This window comes from Macaca thibetana, chromosome 9 (genome assembly GCF_024542745.1).
Source record: "Macaca thibetana thibetana isolate TM-01 chromosome 9, ASM2454274v1, whole genome shotgun sequence".
Lineage (NCBI taxonomy): Eukaryota > Metazoa > Chordata > Mammalia > Primates > Cercopithecidae > Macaca > Macaca thibetana.
In genome coordinates, this window is record NC_065586.1 from 106,715,787 (window position 1) to 106,735,552 (window position 19,766).

A 19,766-nucleotide genomic window follows, 5' to 3' on the forward strand; every position below is an offset into this window, starting at 1 on the left:
TGGTTAACAGAGGCAGTTAGGAGGCTATTAAAAATAGTTCAATCTAGAAATAATCAAGGCCAGAATTGCCTCCAGCAGCGGGCCGGAGGGCTGGGGATGATCTGGGTATTTTGTTCTCTTCCCAGCAAGTAATTTCAGAGCTCAGAGATCCATTTTTTAAACAAATGATGTTTTTCTCCCAAGACTGATAGGGATCAGAGAGACCTAGGGTTGCCACTAGCACCTAATCCAGGCTGGTTTTTTTTTGTTTTTAAAGTAGATTAAAACCTTTCAGCCTTACCTAAATCTTTGTTGCAATTATACAGATCTGCCTAGATTTATAGCAGATGGCAGAGTAGAAACAGTTACGGAGGGAATTAATTAACACATATTAAAACAAATTTTCGAGCATTGACAAATCCCTTCGGGGTTGTCCTGCGAGTGGGCAGTTCGGAACCAGCTTGGGGCGTGCTAAGATTGTAAACGTTCCTAGGGAGAGCTATAACAAAGGGGCAGCAGGGACTCTGTGCACAGAATTCCAACAGTCACCAGCATTCCATGTGTTCCAGAACTGGCACAGCGCGCGCGGTCCCCTTTTTTAAACAGTGCGGAATCACGTGGCCGACGGCCCGCAGCGCTACTGGCCCTCGGAGTCTCCCACCCGGCTTTGGCGCGGAACCTTACCCCCTCGTGGACGCGACCATTGGCCCTGCGCTCGGAGGGGGTACGGACCAACCTTACGGTCATGGCTTCTCCGAGTGAAGCTTTTGACTAAGTCTCAGGAAACCGTTAGCTACAGAATTCTATATTCAAATGAAATCCATCAAACAACGCTGTGGAAGACTGGTTTTGCCTAAAAGAAAGAGCAGACCTGAACTTGACTCCTCCTACGCCCTGTGAGGGCTGCAAGGTGGTTCCTTCCAAGGCGCGGACTCCGCCTCCACGAGCGCCGCCATTTTGTTTGGCTGGAGGGGAGCGAGCGGCGCTTTGGGGGAGGGGTCGCGTAGGCGCCTCACCTGACCGTGCAGCCGGGCGGTCGCTGCTCCCGGGCAAGTCTCCTTCCAGGCCAGGGGCCCGGAATCATGTACATAAAGCAGGTAAGGCCTTCGCGTCCTTCCACCCCGTCATAGGCCGGTAGGGACTGCTCCTTGAGGCGGGAGTGTTGCGGCGCCACCCGCAGCCTTTCCCTCTCTCCACAGGCTGGACCAGGGCTGGGCGGGGACTGTGGGGGAGGAGGGGACCCCAGGCCCCGCGAGTGTCCCGGCTGCGGGGTCGCGGAGAATTGGGGTGCTCCCCTGCAGCCTGGGCCTCCCCGCTGGCGCTGGTCTGGGAGAGGCAGGATCTCCGAGAGGTGTGGAAGGGCGGGCGGGCGGGCCGCTGGGTGGGACTGGGCCTTCCCGGGCGGCCCGAGAGCTGGCGGGGGCACCGCGCCGGGGCGGCCGCGGGCGTAAGGGCTGTGTGGTCCTGCACGGGTGGCCTCGCACGGGTCATGTGCGTGGGATGTGTGGAAACGTGGCCTCCCCGGCTCGGGGGCGGCCTTGGGGGCACAGGCTGGGGGTGTCAGGTGTCACTGCGGGGGGCCGTTCCTCTCCCGGATTAACCCGCGAAGTGAGCGGGACCCTCCTGCTTGCAGGATGCGGAGCGCCGCCTCCCCCGGTTGTTTACTTCTGTCAAAAGGGTCTTCCCGCGCGGGAGTCCACCACAAAGATGAGCCCAGGCACACGGCCTTGGAGACGGTTTTCTGTTGGATCTGTCGGGCTCTGAGCACTCCTTTGGAACGTGGGCTCTTTCTGGCTGGCGCTGGCCGGTGTGAGTGACTGAAAGCAGCACTCGGTGGTCTTGGAGTCAGGAGAGCTGGGGCCGGTCGGCCTGCTGGATAGACTTGCTATTGTACTGCAGTGTCTAGTGTTCCAGTTAGGCTCACACAGTGTTCTTGATTTTGAAAGATCCTTAACAGGTTGACAACTATAACGCCTAAAAAAAATAAAACCCAGCAGCATTGCACTGGCAAAGATTACCGATGAATGGACTTTTTTTTTTTTTTTCTCTTAAAGCAGATTTTTAATCACCACTTTCCAAAATGAATTTTTCTTATATGAAATTGCAGGTTTTCTATATTGCATTAAATGAGAAACAAGAAAGAAATTCAAGAGAAAAATGTTAATGTATTGTTTTTGGGGGGGTGAGTTCTCAAAAGTGTTTTTTATTTACTAGGTGATTATCCAGGGTTTTCGAAGTTACAGAGATCAAACAATTGTAGATCCCTTCAGTTCAAAACATAATGTGATTGGTAAGTGTTCTTGGTTTACTCGGTCATATTTATAGTCTATACAGATAACGTAAATTCTGTCGATTTGTATATTGGCTTAAGGAGACAGGAATTGTCTTTGAATGTTAAGTAAAGTTATGTATATTTTTCTGCTTGAAATAACTTTTCTGTCTTATTGCGCTGATGAATTGCTTATTTCTATGAACTTAAAATGTTTGGATAAGACACTCATAAGTTACCCATTTTTTATCTGGGTAGCCTTGTATGTATGTGTAAGAGAGTTTTAAAGCATTTGCGCCCTTCTGTTCTTGTTATATATCTTAAAATGCTGACTGTTGCCTTATTTCAGAGACAAGACAGTTTTTATTCACAAAGTAGATCCCAGAATTCCTGCCCTCCCCCCAACCCTCTAGTTCAGTGTCTCTAAGGACAGACCATGTAGCTAGATTGGAAGAGCATAAATTTTAGAGCATAACAGAATGGGGTTCCAATCCCATTTGTAGGGGGTTGGGGGGCTGGGGGAGGGATGGCATTAGGAGAAATACCTAATGTAAATGTCGAGTTGATGGGTGCAGCACACCAACATGGCACATGTGTACACCTATGTAACCTGCATGTTGTGCACATGTACCCTAGTATAATAATTAAAAAAAAAAAATCCCAGTCACGCGTTCTTTTTGAGACTTTGAGAAGCTTCAGTTTTCTCATTTGTAAACCTGTCTCATAGGGCTGTTGGGAAGATTAAATGAGAACCCTTATGTAAGTGTGAGAATAAAGGGCTAATGGTGATTGCCATTAACAATATGTAGTCATTATAGATGGCTCAGGTTGTAGTGTGCATTTTGCTGATACAGCTAACAAAGATGTTTTCTGACATTCTGCTGAGTATTTTACAGGATAGATGAAAGGAGTGCTTCTGGACACCAGAAAAACAGACTGCTATTGACGCAGTTTTGCTGTACAGAGTCCAGACTAAGCGGTATATTAGTTTGCTAAGGCAGCCATAACAAAATACCGTAGACTGGTGGCTTAAACAAGATATTTTTTTTTCTCACAGTCTGGAGGTCAGACATCCATCATCAGGATACCTGCATGGTTAGGTTCTGGTGAGGTGCTCTTCCTGGCTTACAGACAGCTGCTCTCTTGCTGTGTGCTCACATGGCCCCATCCTAATGTCCTCATTTAACCATAATCATCTTCCAGGGGCCCCCATGTCCAAATACTGTCACATTCAGGTTTAAGGTGTCAGTTGTTTCAGGGGAGCACAATTCAGTCTGTGACACGCAGGTGAGATTCATATTACTGTTTCCAGAAGACCCTCAGAGAATCATACTTTATTTTGTATAAAATTATAAAATTGAAGGCAGGTTTTTTTTGCCCTTGATTTATCAATAGCAGCCTTGTAGTTGGGAATAAAGAAGACATACTTTTTTTCCCGCTTGTGCTCTGTCTACTGAAGTCATTTAATTGAATTGACATGCCATAGGGTGGCTTAATTGTACTGGAGTTTTGCTTGCATACAAGTACTTTCTGATTTTTTTCATCAATCGGAAAATCTTTAGAAATGTAGAAAAATAAGAATTACTAGATTTATATTTTCTTTAACTTGCACCTTAAAATAAGTATCTTAATATTTCATTTGTGTGATTTTATAAATCATCTGTAAAATAACTTATTAGCTAGAATGATTACATTTTATCTATAAGGTCCATCAAATACCATTGTTTTAGCTATTATCAGTTAGCTGTTTTACTACTGTGATTGCAGCATTGGATTTGTTAACAGTCACTATTACAAAGGAAAATGGTTTTTAAAACAAATGAACCCAAGATAACTCCTGATTAAACATGTTTTAAAACCAGGCACATTAGTAATGTAAGAAAGACCAAAAGTAGTTATGTACTGAGATTTGCCTTAAAAATATCTGGTGAAAGCATACCACTTTGATTGATGAATGATGTTGACTATTAAAAAATATCTCTTGGGTATATGCATCAAACATGTATCTTTTTAGGGATTTTTTCCCCCTAACCTTTTAACAAAAGAAATACATGTTAGTTATAGAACATTATGGAAAAGCTAAAAGGAAGAAAATTAAGATAAACTATACTCCTTTTACCCAGAGGTAACCATTCTTTGTTTTTTACTGCACACCATGATTCTTCAGAGATAACCATTCTTAATAATAACAGTCTATACTTGTGGTTAGTCCTGGTTTCCTAGAAAACAGCACAGACAGGCTTAGCTGCTAAGGCTTTAATGGGAGGTGCAGTTTGAGGGCAAGAATGAAGAGAAAAGCTGGTCACAGAGTTCTAAAGAAGACACAGGTGGTTTGCAGTCATGTTGAATAACTTACAGACTTTGTGGACCCACCATGCCTTAGAAAGGTCAGATGATAGAGGAATGGATTTGGATTCGGACAAGGATTTGTTTGCTGGCACCTGTCTTTCATTGGTCAAAGTTTTCTACATCCGGCATTAATGCCTCCAAACTTTTGGATTGTGGTTCCCTGGGAACTAACACCCGGAAGTAGTCAGGGAGTTATAGCCTCCTTTCCATCTTCACAATTCAGGAGTACCTGAATGTACTCCCAAGGTAGCTTGAATCTACCAGAGGTGTTAGTAGACTGAGCCTCTCCATTGATTGGCAGCCAAGGCCTGGGTTGAGAAAGATGAATCTGGGGCCATATATAAACTGTATTTGCCTCAATTTGTTTTTAGTCTTTGTATACATCTGTAATTAAGCCTTTTTAAATAAAAATGGGTTCATCATGTAATTTATTGATAATTGTTATTCTCCTTCAGGATAAATCTTGAAATATCTTTCTTTATTAAATATTCAGCATCCTTTAAAATTGCTATGTAGTGTTCCACTCTATAGGTAAGAGTAATTCTTACAAAGAAATTCTTAAAATTTCAGTTATTTATAGATGGATTATGGTTTGAAATATTTATTCATTTAATGATAAATTGTCATCTTAAACTTTTATTTAGAAATAGTTTCAAATTTACAGAAAAATTGCCCCAATAAGAACTGTACAGAGACTACTCATAAACCCTTTACCTAGATTCACCTATTGTTAACATTTTCCCCACTTGCTATATCATTTCCACTCTCTACACACTTTTTTCCTTAGAGTAAGTTATTTATGCCACAGTCCTTTATCTCTGACTTTAATGTGTACTTTCTAAGAGGAGGGATAGTCTCTTTCATAATCAAAGTATAATTTACAACTTAAGTAAATTTAATACATAGTAAAAATCTGTCCATTTTACAGTTATGTTGACTGACCCAGAAATGTTCTTGATAGCATTTTCCCCCCTCCAGTGCAGGATCTAATTTAGGAGCAGGCGTTGCATAGTTGTCATGCTTCTTTAGTCTCCTTTAATCTGGATCATTTCCACAGCTTTTGTCTTTTATAACGTTGTTTTTGAGAATTAAGACATAAGTGATGTTGTATCCCTTTCAGGATATCACATCTGGAGGCACATGAGGTCTGACTCTTACTGATATTACTTTTGATCACCCAGTCAAGGTCTAATGTTTCCACTGTGTAGGTATTATTTTTTCCCTTGCAACTAATAAGTAATATAGGCAGATGCTTTTGGACCATGTAAATCTTGTGCTCCTTTTCAAACTTTGTGCCTACATTTAGCATCTGTTGATGACCCTTGCCTTTATTCTGATGGTCACAAAATGATTTTTCATTTCCAGATCTCCTTTCACATTTACAACTTGGCATTTGGTAATTCTCCTCCTTCCTTACCTACTTATTTATCTTTTTATTATTGGTATGGATGCATGGATTATTCCCCCCACCAATAATTTATAATTTATTTAGTCATTTTGGTGCTCAGATTACCCCTAGATTTAGCTACTGAAAGCCCCTTTCAAGCTGGCTCCTACGTCTGTCATATGCGTTTTTTTAAAAAGTGTGTCCTTTCTGGCATGACATGATCTTTTTGGGATTTACTTTGCATTAAAGGTGGTAACTGTGTGGTTAATTTGCTCAGAATATTTCTGGCTCAAGATTGAGAAGACTGACATAGTTATTTATGAGTCTTAACACTGAAAAGTTCACTAAACAAATACACTTACTTAAAATCAAAAGGATTTGATATCCTTTTAAGTATTGAATTGCTTATATTTGAATTTTGTTAGTCAAAAAGTACCTTAAAATTATTTATACTTTTGTGGTTCTGTGAGACTACACATGATAATATAGGGTTGATTGTAAACATGAGAACACTGTAAGGATTTAAAATGATTGTTTTAGAATGTTAGCAATATATGAATCTTTCAATTGTTAAACATATATATAGTTAAATAGAATTATATATCCGTTGTAATATGATAAATTATAAGAGCCAGGTAGTATATTTAGCTACTCCTATTCATTGTAAACTATTGGGTAAGAGGAAAAGGATCAACTGTGAAATATCTTTAAAGAAAAAAACTATTAGAAGTCTGTACAAAATTGAATTCATTTGGTGATTATAGTTGTTTTATTGGTTTCTTTTGTTCACCGTTGTTTAATTTCAGATGTTAAGATGTATTAGAAAATGGGATTTTAAAAATTTTGAGTATTTTTAAAAAGGTAAACAGTTTTACATTTATTGGTTTTTATGTAAAATAACTTGTACTTTTTGAAATTTTCCAGTGGGCAGAAATGGATCTGGAAAAAGTAACTTTTTTTATGGTAGGTATTGTTTTTTGAATTGTAAATATATTAAGACCTGGGTATCTTAGGGTAGTTTATTGAAATCATTAATTTTCTGAGGTTATGTATGCATGAAACCCAAGAAATACTTTATATGGGATTGCAGCTTAGTGTAGAGGGTTTAGAGTGTACAGATCTGAATTCTGCTTTATACCCAGTGGCTGATTAGCTATGTGAGACTGGGCAAAGCACGTAGCCTCTCAAATTGTTCTTTTCACTTTAAAAATGGAGATGTTTGGATGTTTGCCCTGTCTACCTTAGATGGTTTGTAAGAATGGAATGCAATAGTATGTAAGAAATTGCTTTTTAAACTTGAATGTAATATATAAGTGTTATAAATGCATATTTTAAATGTATGTAAATGCAGTAGAATAGTTCATAGTATTGTTTTGGAAAATGGTTCATCTTTCTTATTTCACCTTTTTAAAAACGTTTTCTAAACTAGTCATCTTTGTAAAGGATGAAGAGATATAAAAAACTTGAAACTGAACAGACTGTTGTCAGTTTGAAGATAGTAAATAGAGCTTCGAAAATTCTCTCTGAAGATAAATTGCATTTAAGTATAAATAGCAATGCTTCTGTTAACAAATCCTTTGAGGAGAAAAACATTTTAACAAAATTAGACTGTTAAGGAGTAGGTTGAAAAATATGAACTTTTTAGTTGGGGTAATGCTTGAGGGAAAGGAGCATTTAGTGGACTGGCTTAGTAAGAGTAAAGGTTCTGTCCCTTCTGTGCACACAAATCTGAAAGGCACTCTCTAGCCTGTATATCCTGTTGTGGTTGTAATTTGGCAATGATGAGAGAGTGGACTGAAGTGGAAGTATTTCAGAATCTCCAGGGTTGAGGGCAGTGTGAAGTCTCCTCACCCCGACCTGTGTCCACAGCACACACATTAATGCTTATGCACGTACTTGCTGATGCGAGCAACCCCCTCCCCCCCGCCCCGCACATACACACAATGCCGAGGTCTCTTGGGTGGACTGGGACAAGAACAGCTGAGTAAAGAGTTCCACTTCCTAGGCAGGGTGGTCCAGTTAGGTACTCTATATGGAAGTAGGAATGGCCCCTTCTTACAGAGCTCAGTGTAATATAAGAAGTGTAGTAGAAGTTGGGCATCTCAAACATTTCCTTGTATTTCCTTAGTTTTATTTCTTTTGGTAAAGTATCCACTTAAGCATATTCTCATACATCCTATTTTGTTAAAAAAGATTTTAACTCATATCATTTATGTCTAGTGGGGAATAAAGCAAATACAGTGTTAACCTAATCTGGTCAGTGTACACTTTGAGCCGGAAATATACCTTAGTTTTGCTTGTCTGTTTTCGTGTATCTCGGTGCTTTCTCTTTATTTTCTTACTTTAAATGTTTCAATGAAAACTCAGTATTTTTCTTATATCACTTCCTACCTGATTAGTCTTATGTGCAGGCACGTTTTCTGCATTTCCTTTTGTCTATATGAAACAGATAATTTATTTGCATTGTCTGTTACCAGACACACTATGTTCTATTGAGGTGTGGGAAGTTATAAATAAGTTATAAACACTTTTTTAGGGTATACTAATAGTTCTTTTTGTATTTCCAGCAATTCAGTTTGTTCTCAGTGATGAGTTTAGTCATCTTCGTCCAGAACAGCGGTTGGCTTTATTGCATGTGAGTGAGACTGCTTTAAGACATTATTGATATTAAATGTATTTTAAAAATAAATTTTCCATGCTGGTTAAAAAAGCATTTGTTCAAATTTCAGATTCTTTGTGAACCAGACACAGTCTATCTCATAAGTGTGTTACTCTGCTGTGAAATTTATCTTAACATGTTAATGCCAGATAAAAGCCCAATTTTTTTTTTTTTTTTGAGACGGAGTCTCGCTCTGTCGCCCAGGCTGGAGTGCAGTGGCCGGATCTCAGCTCACTGCAAGCTCCGCCTCCCGGGTTTACGCCATTCTCCTGCCTCAGCCTCCTGAGTAGCTGGGACTACAGGCGCCCGCCACCTCGCCTGGCTAGTTTTTTTGTATTTTTTAGTAGAGATGGGGTTTCACCGTATTAGCCAGGATAGTCTCGATCTCCTGACCTCGTGATCCGTCCGTCTCGGCCTCCCAAAGTGCTGGGATTACAGGCTTGAGCCACCGTGCCGGCCAAAAGCCCAATTTTTATGCAGTGGTTAGGAGAAAATTAACAGGATTTGCCTATAGATATGTCCTCCATATAAATTTCTTAAAGGAGACGTGATATATTTCATAAGTGTTTTATTCTGCTATGAAATTTAGCCTAACATGTTAATGCCAGATAAAGGCCTAATTTTTATACAATGTTTAGGAGAAAATTATAGGATTTACCTATAGGTGGGTATGTCTTCCATATAAATTTCTTTAAGGATGTGATCTGCAAAGGCTTAAAAGCACGTTTGCTGAGGAGAAAGAAGAGGAGTTTGAGATTGGAGATTAGGAACTTTAAGATGCAGAACCAAAAATTGGGAGCATAGAGAAACAACCATTGCAAACTAAACAACATACAAGTTGTTTGTTGTTTTAGCCATATTTGTACTTAGATAGTAAACATCATTTTCCAGTATGAAAAACAGTAGAGATGTTCTGCAACTTACAGTGGGGTTATGTCCTGATAAACCCATCATAAACTGAAAATACCGTAAGTCAGAAATGGACATTAACCTATGGTTGAGCAAAATGATCTAACACAAAGTCTGTTTTATAATAAAGTGTTGAATCTCTCATATAATTTATTGAATACTGTGCTGAAAGTAAAAAAAAAAAAAAAAAAGTGATTTTATGGGTACTCAAATTATGGTTTCTACTGATGGTAAATTGCTTTCACACCCTTGTTAAGTTGAACCATCATAAGTCGGGGACCACCTGTTTATTTACAGTAATGTGAGTTAGAATATTTTATTAAATGGGTCCTTTTGTAATTCATAAGCACGATGATTGGGTTTTCGTGTTCATGTGAGTCATGCCTCCCTCAAACCTTGTTAGGATGTTGGCACATTACCAATGTTATGTGGAAAAAAATATGAGTAATAGACTAAAGTAATTTTAGGATAGAAAATCGTGAAAGACTACAAAAAATGATGTAATTAATCCTTCTGGTTTGAATATTGCTTATTAAAGACTAGAAAATGAAATTCCTCAATATATCTTAACAGTGTTTCTCACACATAGGAAGTTGTTTCGTTTATCTCTTGTCTGTCTTTTCCCCTTGTTTAGTTTGAATTTGTAGCCCAGTAATCAGAATTGATTTCCCATAGAAAACTTTTTAGGTTTTTCAGATTGGCATTAAAATAATAACCTCTTTGGTACAGTTCTTCATTGTATTTACTACATAGTAACAGTTTCTATAATCTGGAAGGTATCTGGACTTGGTACCATAGTTTTTGTGTCACAGATTGGTTTAAATGTGACACATGTTAAATGTGTGTATTTCTATAATAGATTTAAAACTGTAGAATGTCTCAAATTTTTTTAAAAAACAGAATTTTGGTAATTATCCCATGATTTATTAGGATTTCTTTGCAGCATTAAAATGAGACTGTAAGAGAAGTCTTATGGTATGTTAGGTATTAGCAAATAGGTAGAATTAAATGGCCCCAGTCTTCCAGTCTAATAAAGTGGTCTGTAGAATCAAATTTAAGGATATCTAACTTTGACATGTCTTGCATAGTTCTTATTTTTTATTTAGAATCAGAAACTATTTGGTTGAGAATTTTTGTTATCCTAATCTAACATCTCTGCTGTTCTGGCAAGAGGAATATATACTATCTCTCTGGGGATATCCCCAAAGTTTGTATCCCTCTTGCCAAAACAGCAGAGACATTAGTGTGTGTGTATATATATGTGTCTAGTAGAAATTTTTCTCCATTGAATCAGACTTGTTATTATGCCCTAGACTTTAAGAATCCTTTTAAAGGATATGAATATACTATTAAGTGAAAAATTTCTCACTTTTTTCATTTTTAGGAAGGTACTGGTCCTCGTGTTATTTCTGCTTTTGTGGAGATTATTTTTGATAATTCAGACAACCGGTTACCAGTAAGTAACCTTTTTTTTTTTTAAATAATGCTGAGAATTTAATTGGAGTAGCTAATCTTCATACTTTGAAACTTTTTAAGCTTTTATAATTTGTTATAATTACAGTTTTTATAGATTTTATCTTAAAATTACAGTGAATACTCTGTTAACAAATGGGAATGTACAAGTTGTTGTGAAAAGTGTCTTGGTTAAGAGTATTAAGTATTCGTAGTATTATCTTTAGTGAGATAATTGAAATTTTAAAATCAATAGTTATGGTCAAGGACTTTAAAATGACCTTATTTAAAAAGTTTTCTCCTTCACTATTAAACTTTGGGCTTTTACATTTTCTCTTAGATCGATAAAGAGGAAGTTTCACTTCGAAGAGTTATTGGTGCCAAAAAGGATCAGTATTTCTTAGACAAGAAGATGGTCACGTAAGCATTTTTCTTTTTAAAGAAATGAATGTGTACTTAAATAGAGATGGGGTGTTGCTATGTTGGCCAGGTTGGTATTGAACTCTTGGCCTCAAGTGATCCACCTTGGCCTCCTAAAGTGCTGGGATTACAGACATGAGCCATCACGCCCAGCCAGCATTTTTCTTTCTTTTTCCTAATATGGAGTCTCACTCTGTTGCCCAGGCTGGAGTGCAATGGTGCAGTCTCAGCTCACAGCAACCTCCCCCTCCCCGGTTCAAGCTATTCTCCTGCCTCAGCCTCCTGAGTAGCTAGGATTGCAGGCACGCGCCACCACACCTGGCTAATTTTTGTATTCTTAGTAGAGATGGGGTTTCACCATGTTGGCAGGCTGGTCTTGAACTCTTGACCTTGTGATCTGCCTGCCTTGGCCTCCCAAAGTGCTGGAATTATAGGCATGAGCCACCGCCCAGTCGCATTTTTCTTTATGATTTCCTTACAAAAAAGTATTATTTTACCTGCTTCATATATGAGGAGTATTTGCTTCATCTTCGACAAATCAATATAGAGGATAAATGTAAGAATCAGAAAGTTTTGAGGATGATACAGATGGTTTATAATTACTGATCTGCCCTCCCTAATGCTATCAACCGAGGGGCTAGTCTACTCATTGCTTAATGGTGCTTTAAAATTACCTGAATATAATTTCATTGTTTGTCAACAGGAAAAATGATGTGATGAACCTCCTTGAAAGCGCTGGTTTTTCTCGAAGCAATCCTTATTATATTGTTAAACAAGGAAAGGTAAAACAATTGTATGTCCTTTTTTAATAGAATTTGTTTTCTGAGTAATTCTTGAGTGATGAATTTGGTTGATTCGAGTGGTTAAGCTGAAGCAAAAATGGCCATATCTTTTACATGGCCATAAAGTACCAAATAGGTCTGTCCATTGCATGTTGAGATGGAAGTATTTCAGCATATTAAGTGGATCTTGTTTTCCTAGCGACTGGTATTACTGAGGTGAAAGTATGGGAAGACATTATTGGCTTATGAAAGTTGCAATAATTAAGAATATTGTAGGAATTCTATAAAAATCACATTTGAAAAACTTCCTAAAATTAATATTTTGTGTTACCCAGTTATTTATCACAATTAAAATACTGAAAAGCTAACATTACCAGAAATCTGCTATTTTGCTACGTTATTTTCCCTAATAGGGATTGTGTTTTTTTACATTTTTTCAGCTGCCAAACTACATACTTTTTTAGCTGATTGTTCTGCTCTCTTCTCATGTACTTTCAGTTTTTTTGGACTAGGGAAAATTCTCAGAATATTCACTTATTTTATACTGTAGGTTTTTTTTTTTTTTGGTATGTATTGGAAAGTTAGCATTCGGAAGAAGTGATTAGGAAGAATATGGAGTTTCAGTTTTAGAAAATGTGGTAGTGGAAGAACAAGTTTTTTTCCCGATTTTACTATTTGTGGGAGAGGCATTCTTTTAAAGGGAGGCTGATTTGAAAGAGCACTTTTCTGAGATCCCTCTGCTCTCAGTGTAGGCCCTTTTACTTCATCTCAGTTTCTGCCCCTGTGCCATCCTTGATTGCCTCATCTAAAAGCATTGCCTTCCCCTCAACCCTATGTGCTTTATTTCCTTAATCTGTTTTATTTTTCTTCGTAACACTTATACTGTTAATACTTATTTTCTGTCTTTTTCCACTAGAATGTAAGCTCCATGAGGGCGGGACCTTTTCTGCTTTGCTCTTTTCCAGTGCCCCAGCAGTGGCACATATGTTGTAGTCATTTGATAAATAATTTTTAAGTGAGTAAATTGCTTGAACAAATATGTATAATCGGAGCGCGCAATAATGAGGATCTGAAGGATGATTCTTTGATGTAGATACTTTTGATAGACCATATTTTCTTAGAGATAATTTCAACTTTTTAATGCAGTGGTATCATTTTTGATGTTTAGGGATACTTGTTATATATTAAGTTGCATGGCACTTAAGTTGTACCATTCTCTCTATATTTAAAGCATACCATTTTGTCATATCATTAGCCTTCTGTATCTGTGGGTTCTATATCTGCAAATTCAACCAACCATGGATCAAAAATATTTAAAATAAACAAAATTTTAAAACAGTTCAAGAAATAATACAAATTTAAAACTACAGTATAACTGTTTACATAGCATTTATATTGTGTTACAATTAATCTAGAGATTAAAGTGTACGGAAGGATGTGCATAGGTTTTATGCAAATACTGTGCCATTTTATATAAGGGACTTGAGCATTCTTGGATTTTGGTATCTGCAGGGGGTCCTAGAACCAATTCCCCATGGAAAGTGGGGGAGAATTGTACTGTTAGTATATTATTATAGCTTTAAAAAAAAGTGTAGTCAGTGATGGTTTCCCCTTATAAAAATACTTTGTTTTTTGAGAATGGAGCTCATCTTTTGTACCTTATCATATTGACTAAGAAAAAGATGGTGGTGTGAGATAACTCCTTCACTTGTTAGCCCTATTTCATAAAGGAGAATTATGAACGTAACAGTTGTATTTGGATTTTATTTGGTAAATTTAAGTAAAGGAGACATAGATATGTAGGCATATGTGCTATACAAATGACATTAGGCAAATCATAATCTATTTAAAACTTGGCATGTCATAAATTCAAAAGTCTGAAATACAAAATGCTCCACAGTCTGAAACCTTTTGAGTGTGGATGTGACATTCAAAGGAAATGCTTGTTGGAACATTTTGGATTTCAAATTTTTGGATTTGGGTTGCTCAGCTGGTAAGTATAAATGCAAATATTCCAAAACCTGAAAAAATTTAAAATCTGTAACACTTGTGGTTTCTAACGCTTTTGCATAAGGGATACCCAAACTTCATGTGTATTAAAAACCTTTCAACGTGGAGTTCTTGTTCTTAAACGGAGGCTACAGCTATATAATGATTATTTTTCTAAAAATTTTAGATCAACCAGATGGCAACAGCACCAGATTCTCAGAGATTAAAGCTATTAAGAGAAGTAGCTGGTACTAGAGTGTATGATGAACGAAAGGAAGAAAGCATCTCCTTAATGAAAGAAACAGGTAAAATAAATGTGTTTCTGCCTTATTTTTTTTGTTACAAATTACTGTTTTTGTGACAGAGTAGCTCCATAATAGGAATATAGTAGGTGTTTAGTATACGGCAGCAGTAGATAATGCTGTTATTAATAAAAATTGAGAATCTATAACACCAATGATGTTAGTAGCTTTTTAAAATATTGTTGAAAGGCACACTGAGTTTTTTTTTTTTTTTGAGATGGAGCCTTGCTCTGTCACCCAGCCTGGAGTGCAGTGGTATGATCTCTGCTTATTGCAACCTGTCTCCCAGGTTCAAGTGATTCTTCTGCCTTAGCCTCCCCAAGTAGCTGGGATTACAGGTGCCCACCACCACACCCAGTTAATATTTGTATTTTTAGTAGAGACAGGGTTTCACTGTGTTGTCCAGGCTGATCTCGAACTCTTGACTTCAGGTGATCGCCTGCCTTGGCCTCTCAAAGTGCTGGGATTACTCGTATGAGCCTCCATGCCCAGCCAGCACACTGACTTTTTAAAAGGAAGCTTAAACTGAGGCCCTTACTACATGTTATAAAAGAACCAGTGTCACCATGTGTAAATTTGTTCTGTGTTGCTTTTCATAATAAAGGATCTTAACCTATTTATGCCTAGCATTCCGTTATTGGAATCCTAAGCTTGTGGGTATTACCTATATCTACTGCCTGAGGTCATCGCCAAGGTCTGATTTTTCACAGAAAAAAATTTACAACCTCCAGCATAAACGGGTTAATTGCTATTTTAGTATTTTAAATTTGGTTACCACATTACATCAGAGAAATAATGCTACAGTTCTTAAGAATTTAATTCAAGGTATGTTGAAGAAGTGATACTACATAAAAATTTTATTCAATTCTTCCATCTCTCTCCTTATTTCATTTAAGAGGGCAAACGGGAAAAAATCAATGAGTTGTTAAAATACATTGAAGAGAGATTACATACTTTAGAGGAAGAAAAGGAAGAACTAGCTCAGTATCAGAAGTGGGATAAAATGAGACGAGCCCTGGAATATACCATTTACAATCAGGAACTTAACGAGACTCGTGCTAAACTTGATGAGGTAAAATATTTACCTTTGACACTTAAAATCAGATTAATTTTGTTTTTGTGAATTTGTTAAACTCAGGCCGTAATTACACTTTTCAGTGATTTTAAATAGAAACTTAACCTCTCAATGAATTTATTAGTCAGCAAGTTTTTTCTTTTAAAGAAAATAGCCACGTGGTTGTTGCTGTATAGTATTATCTGAAATATAATCAGATGGTGTTATTAGGCAGATGAGAGGAAAATCATTTTGAAGGTTTCTTGTGGTTTTAGAATGTATTTTGTAATTAGTATTGCTGACATTTTGTACAAAAATTTTAGGTAGTGCTTCAGTTTTCTAGTTAAAAATCACTTAAAATTTTTGTAAAAAATTTGGTTACTTCTGGTTTATTTTCATATAAAAATTGTTATTAGATGTTATGAAATATTTAGTAAATACAAAATGAGTTAGATATAACTTTTTTTTTCTTCTTAGCTTTCTGCTAAGCGAGAGACTAGTGGAGAAAAATCCAGACAGTTAAGAGATGCTCAACAGGATGCAAGAGATAAAATGGAGGTAAGATTCTAAACAAGGTTCATGTAAACTTACTTTTTTCTTTTGAGACAGGGTCTTGTTCTGTCATCCAAGCTGGAGTGCATGGTGCCATTATGGCTCATTGTAGCCTTGACTTACCAGACTTAGGCGATCCTCTTGCCTCAGCTTCTCAAATAGCTGGAAGCACAGGTGTGTACCACCACACCTGTCTAGTTTTTAAATGTATTGTAGAGACAAGGTCTTGCCATGTTGCCCAGGCTGGTCACGAACTCCTGGGCTCAAGTGATCCTTCTGCCTCAGCCTCCTGAAGTTTTTTGTTTTTTTTTTTTTTTAAAGACAGGGTCTCACTCCATTGCACAGGCGGGAGTGCAGTGGCGAGATCACAGCTCACTGCAGCCTGGATCTCTCAAGCTCAAGTGATCCTCCCACCTCAGCCTCTTAATTTTTTTATTTTTTGAAGAGATGGAATCTCACTATGTTGCCCAGACTGGTTTTGAACTCCTGGGCTCACGGATTCCTCCCATCTGGGCCTCCCAAAGTGCTGAGATTACGGGCATGAGCAACCATGTCCAGCCATCATATAGCTTTTGACCATAGTAAACCCTTTTGTACCAGAATTATGGAATGATTACCACAAGGGGGAGTTAGAGGAATTGAATATTGAAGAGTAGTACTAAATGTTAAGTGAAAGAGAATTAATGGTGTCACAATTTTGCTGTTGTACTTCTAATTGCCTGACTTATTTTCTGTTTAATACTTTTGAATAGGATATTGAACGCCAAGTTAGAGAATTGAAAACAAAAATTTCAGCTATGAAAGAAGAAAAAGAACAGCTTAGTGCTGAAAGACAAGAACAAATTAAGCAGAGGACTAAGTTGGAGCTTAAAGCCAAGGATTTACAAGATGAACTAGCAGGCAACAGTGAACAAAGGGTAAGTTAAAATGCTAAAAATGAAAGACATGAATGTTCAGGTGAGTAGGAACTGCAGAAGACAGTCCTTTCTGTGACTGGTATGTCCTGGAATTTTTTTTAAGCTTTGCTATGTTAACATAATTTGTACTCAAGTAACAACTTAGTACTGTCCCTTTGTTACATTTTAAAAGTTTCATGTTACAGGTGGGTTTTCTTATGAAGTTTTTTTCATGAGAAAACGTGCTAGACCTAAATTATGCAAAAATTTTAAAGCAGTTTGCATTTTTACTTATCTTTATTTACAGAAACGTTTATTAAAAGAGAGGCAGAAGCTGCTTGAAAAAATAGAAGAAAAGCAGAAAGAACTGGCAGAAACAGAACCTAAATTCAACAGTGTAAAAGAGAAAGAAGAACGAGGAATTGCTAGGTCTGAGAACTTTCACCAACACTTTAACTTTCTTCATCATATTATATAAAACTAGATAGTCCAAGGAGCTCAATTATATAGTAGCTGCTTTTTACACTTAATTCTTTTTGTATCGTTTCGAAAAATGGCTTTATGTTTCTGTGTACAGTTGACATTATTGGTTACAATTAAACTTGGTTGTTATTCTCCTTTCATCTCATTCTCTTCTATTTTGTGTAGATTGGCTCAAGCTACCCAGGAAAGAACGGATCTTTATGCAAAGCAGGGTCGAGGAAGCCAGTTTACATCAAAAGAAGAAAGGGATAAGTGGATTAAAAAGGAACTCAAGTCTTTAGATCAGGCTATTAATGACAAGAAAAGACAGATTGCTGCTATACATAAGGATTTGGAAGACACTGAAGCAAATAAAGAGAAAAATCTGGAGCAGTATAATGTAAGAACATTTATAGCCACTTTGTAAAAATCTTTTAGAAGAGATAAACATGTTTAGTTTTATCTACTTGAAGTTTTGTTTATAAATAAGTCTACATGTGACCTTAAAATATATGACAGATACTTATTTAGAAAAGGCCTGCACAGTATACATATAGTTCTCTTTTTTAAGAATGTTCATGTCATTGAGCCTTTATGTAGATTAAGTATATTAAAATGTATGTATGTATTTTTAATTTTTTTGAGATAGGGTCTTGCTCCGTCACCCAATCTGGAGTGCAGTGGTACAAACACAACTCACTGCAGCCTCCACCTTCCAGGCTTAGCGATCCTCTATCCTTAGCCTCCTAACTGGGACCACAAGCATGTATCACCATGCCCAGCAAAATTTTTTTTTTGTAGAGATGAGGTGTTGCCATGTAGCCTACGCTGGTCTCGAAATCTTGGGCTTAAGCAATCCTCCCACCTTGGCCTCCCAAACTGCTGGGATTACAGGCGTGAGCCACCATGCCCAGCTTAAAATATGTTTTTATGAATTGGTAGCATGTGTCTTACATACCCTTAATTTTGACAAGATGTCACATATGTCTAAAACAACTTGTTAGTAACTTTTTTTTTTTTTTTGAGATGGAGTTCCGCTGTTGTTGACCAGGCTGGAGTGCAATGGCGCGATCTCGGCTCACTGTAACCTCTGCCTCCAGAGTAGCTGGGATTACAGGCATGCACCACCAAGCCCACTAAGTTTGTATTTTTAGTAGAGATGGGGTTTCTACATGTTGGTCATGCTGGTCTCAAACTCCCAACATCAGGTGATCCACCCGCCTTGGCTTCCCAAAGTGCTGGGGTTACAGGCATGAGCCACTGCGCCTGGCTGCTAGTAACTTTTTTTTTTTTTGGAGACAAGGCTCATTGCAACCTCCACCTCCCAGGTTCAGGCAGTTCTCTGCCTCAGCCTCCCAAGTGGCTGGGATTACAGGTGGCCGCCACCACGCCTGGCTAATTTTTTGTATTTTTGGCAGAGGCGGGGTTTCACCATCTTGGTCAGGCTGGTCTTGAACTCCTGATCTCGTGATCCACCCGCCTTGGCCTCCCAAAGTGCTGGGATTGCAGGCGTGAGCCACCATGCCTGGTGTAACTTTTTTTTTTTTAAACTTCATTTTTTGGTATTCCAGCATCATATGTTACATTTAGTTGTTAGGTTTCTTTTATCTCCTTTAATCTGGACCAGTTCTTTAGTTTTTTCTTGACTTTGGGACTTGACATTTTAAATTATTTGTTATAAAGTACATATATTAATATTTATGTACTCATTAATTGTATATTATATGTAATTATTTGTCCCTAATCTCTTCTTTTGGAGACGGAGTCTTGCTCTGTTGCCCAGGCTGGAGTGCAGTGACGTGATCTCGGCTCACTGCAACCTCCACCTCCCGGGTTCAAGCAGTTCTGCTGCTGCAACCTCCCAAGTAGCTGGGACCACAGGCACGTACCACCACGCCTGGCTAATTTTTTGTATTTTTAGTAGAATGGGGTTTCACTGTGTTAGCCAGGGTGGTCTCGATCTCCTGACCTTGTGACCCGCCCGCCTCGGCCTTCCAAAGTGCTGGGATTATAGGTGTGAGCCACCATGCCCAGCCCCTAATCTTTTGTAGTGATTTGTCCACTTTAAGTTTTTGGTGACTTACCTTTAAATATATCCAAAACCTCAGTGAAGTTTTAAAGAGCTGTTTTCTTTGTACTCATATTCTCACTTTACATAAACAAAAAAAAAAATATAGTGGGGAGCAAACGCAACAGCCTCTGTAAGAATAAAAAACAGGTAGGTAAAATTGCCAGGAGTGTAGCCTGCTGTTTTTGGAAGTCCAGTCGTGCTGTGGGCTTTAGTTATGGTACTTTGTGGAGGGAG

At 38.0% G+C, this 19,766-nt stretch overlaps 1 protein-coding gene and 1 non-coding gene across 2 annotated transcripts in view; both read left to right on the forward strand.

Annotated features, from left to right (window-relative positions):
- The first annotated feature begins 926 nt into the window (after positions 1-926).
- SMC3 (structural maintenance of chromosomes 3) overlaps positions 927-19,766 on the forward strand; it is a 37,623-nt gene continuing 18,783 nt past the window's right edge. Inside the window, exons 1-13 of the mRNA XM_050804267.1 lie at positions 927-1,076; positions 2,194-2,269; positions 6,909-6,947; positions 8,552-8,619; positions 10,937-11,008; positions 11,345-11,424; positions 12,128-12,206; positions 14,383-14,500; positions 15,394-15,569; positions 16,029-16,109; positions 16,856-17,020; positions 17,307-17,428; positions 17,648-17,861. Of these exons, the coding sequence (XP_050660224.1) occupies positions 1,062-1,076; positions 2,194-2,269; positions 6,909-6,947; positions 8,552-8,619; positions 10,937-11,008; positions 11,345-11,424; positions 12,128-12,206; positions 14,383-14,500; positions 15,394-15,569; positions 16,029-16,109; positions 16,856-17,020; positions 17,307-17,428; positions 17,648-17,861 (1,305 nt within the window). The 5' untranslated portion in view covers positions 927-1,061. The remainder of the gene's footprint in view (positions 1,077-2,193; positions 2,270-6,908; positions 6,948-8,551; positions 8,620-10,936; positions 11,009-11,344; positions 11,425-12,127; positions 12,207-14,382; positions 14,501-15,393; positions 15,570-16,028; positions 16,110-16,855; positions 17,021-17,306; positions 17,429-17,647; positions 17,862-19,766) is intronic.
- Positions 9,880-9,981, forward strand: LOC126963507 (small nucleolar RNA U13). The gene has a single exon (XR_007729136.1). It is a non-coding gene; the product is annotated as a small nucleolar RNA U13 (small nucleolar RNA).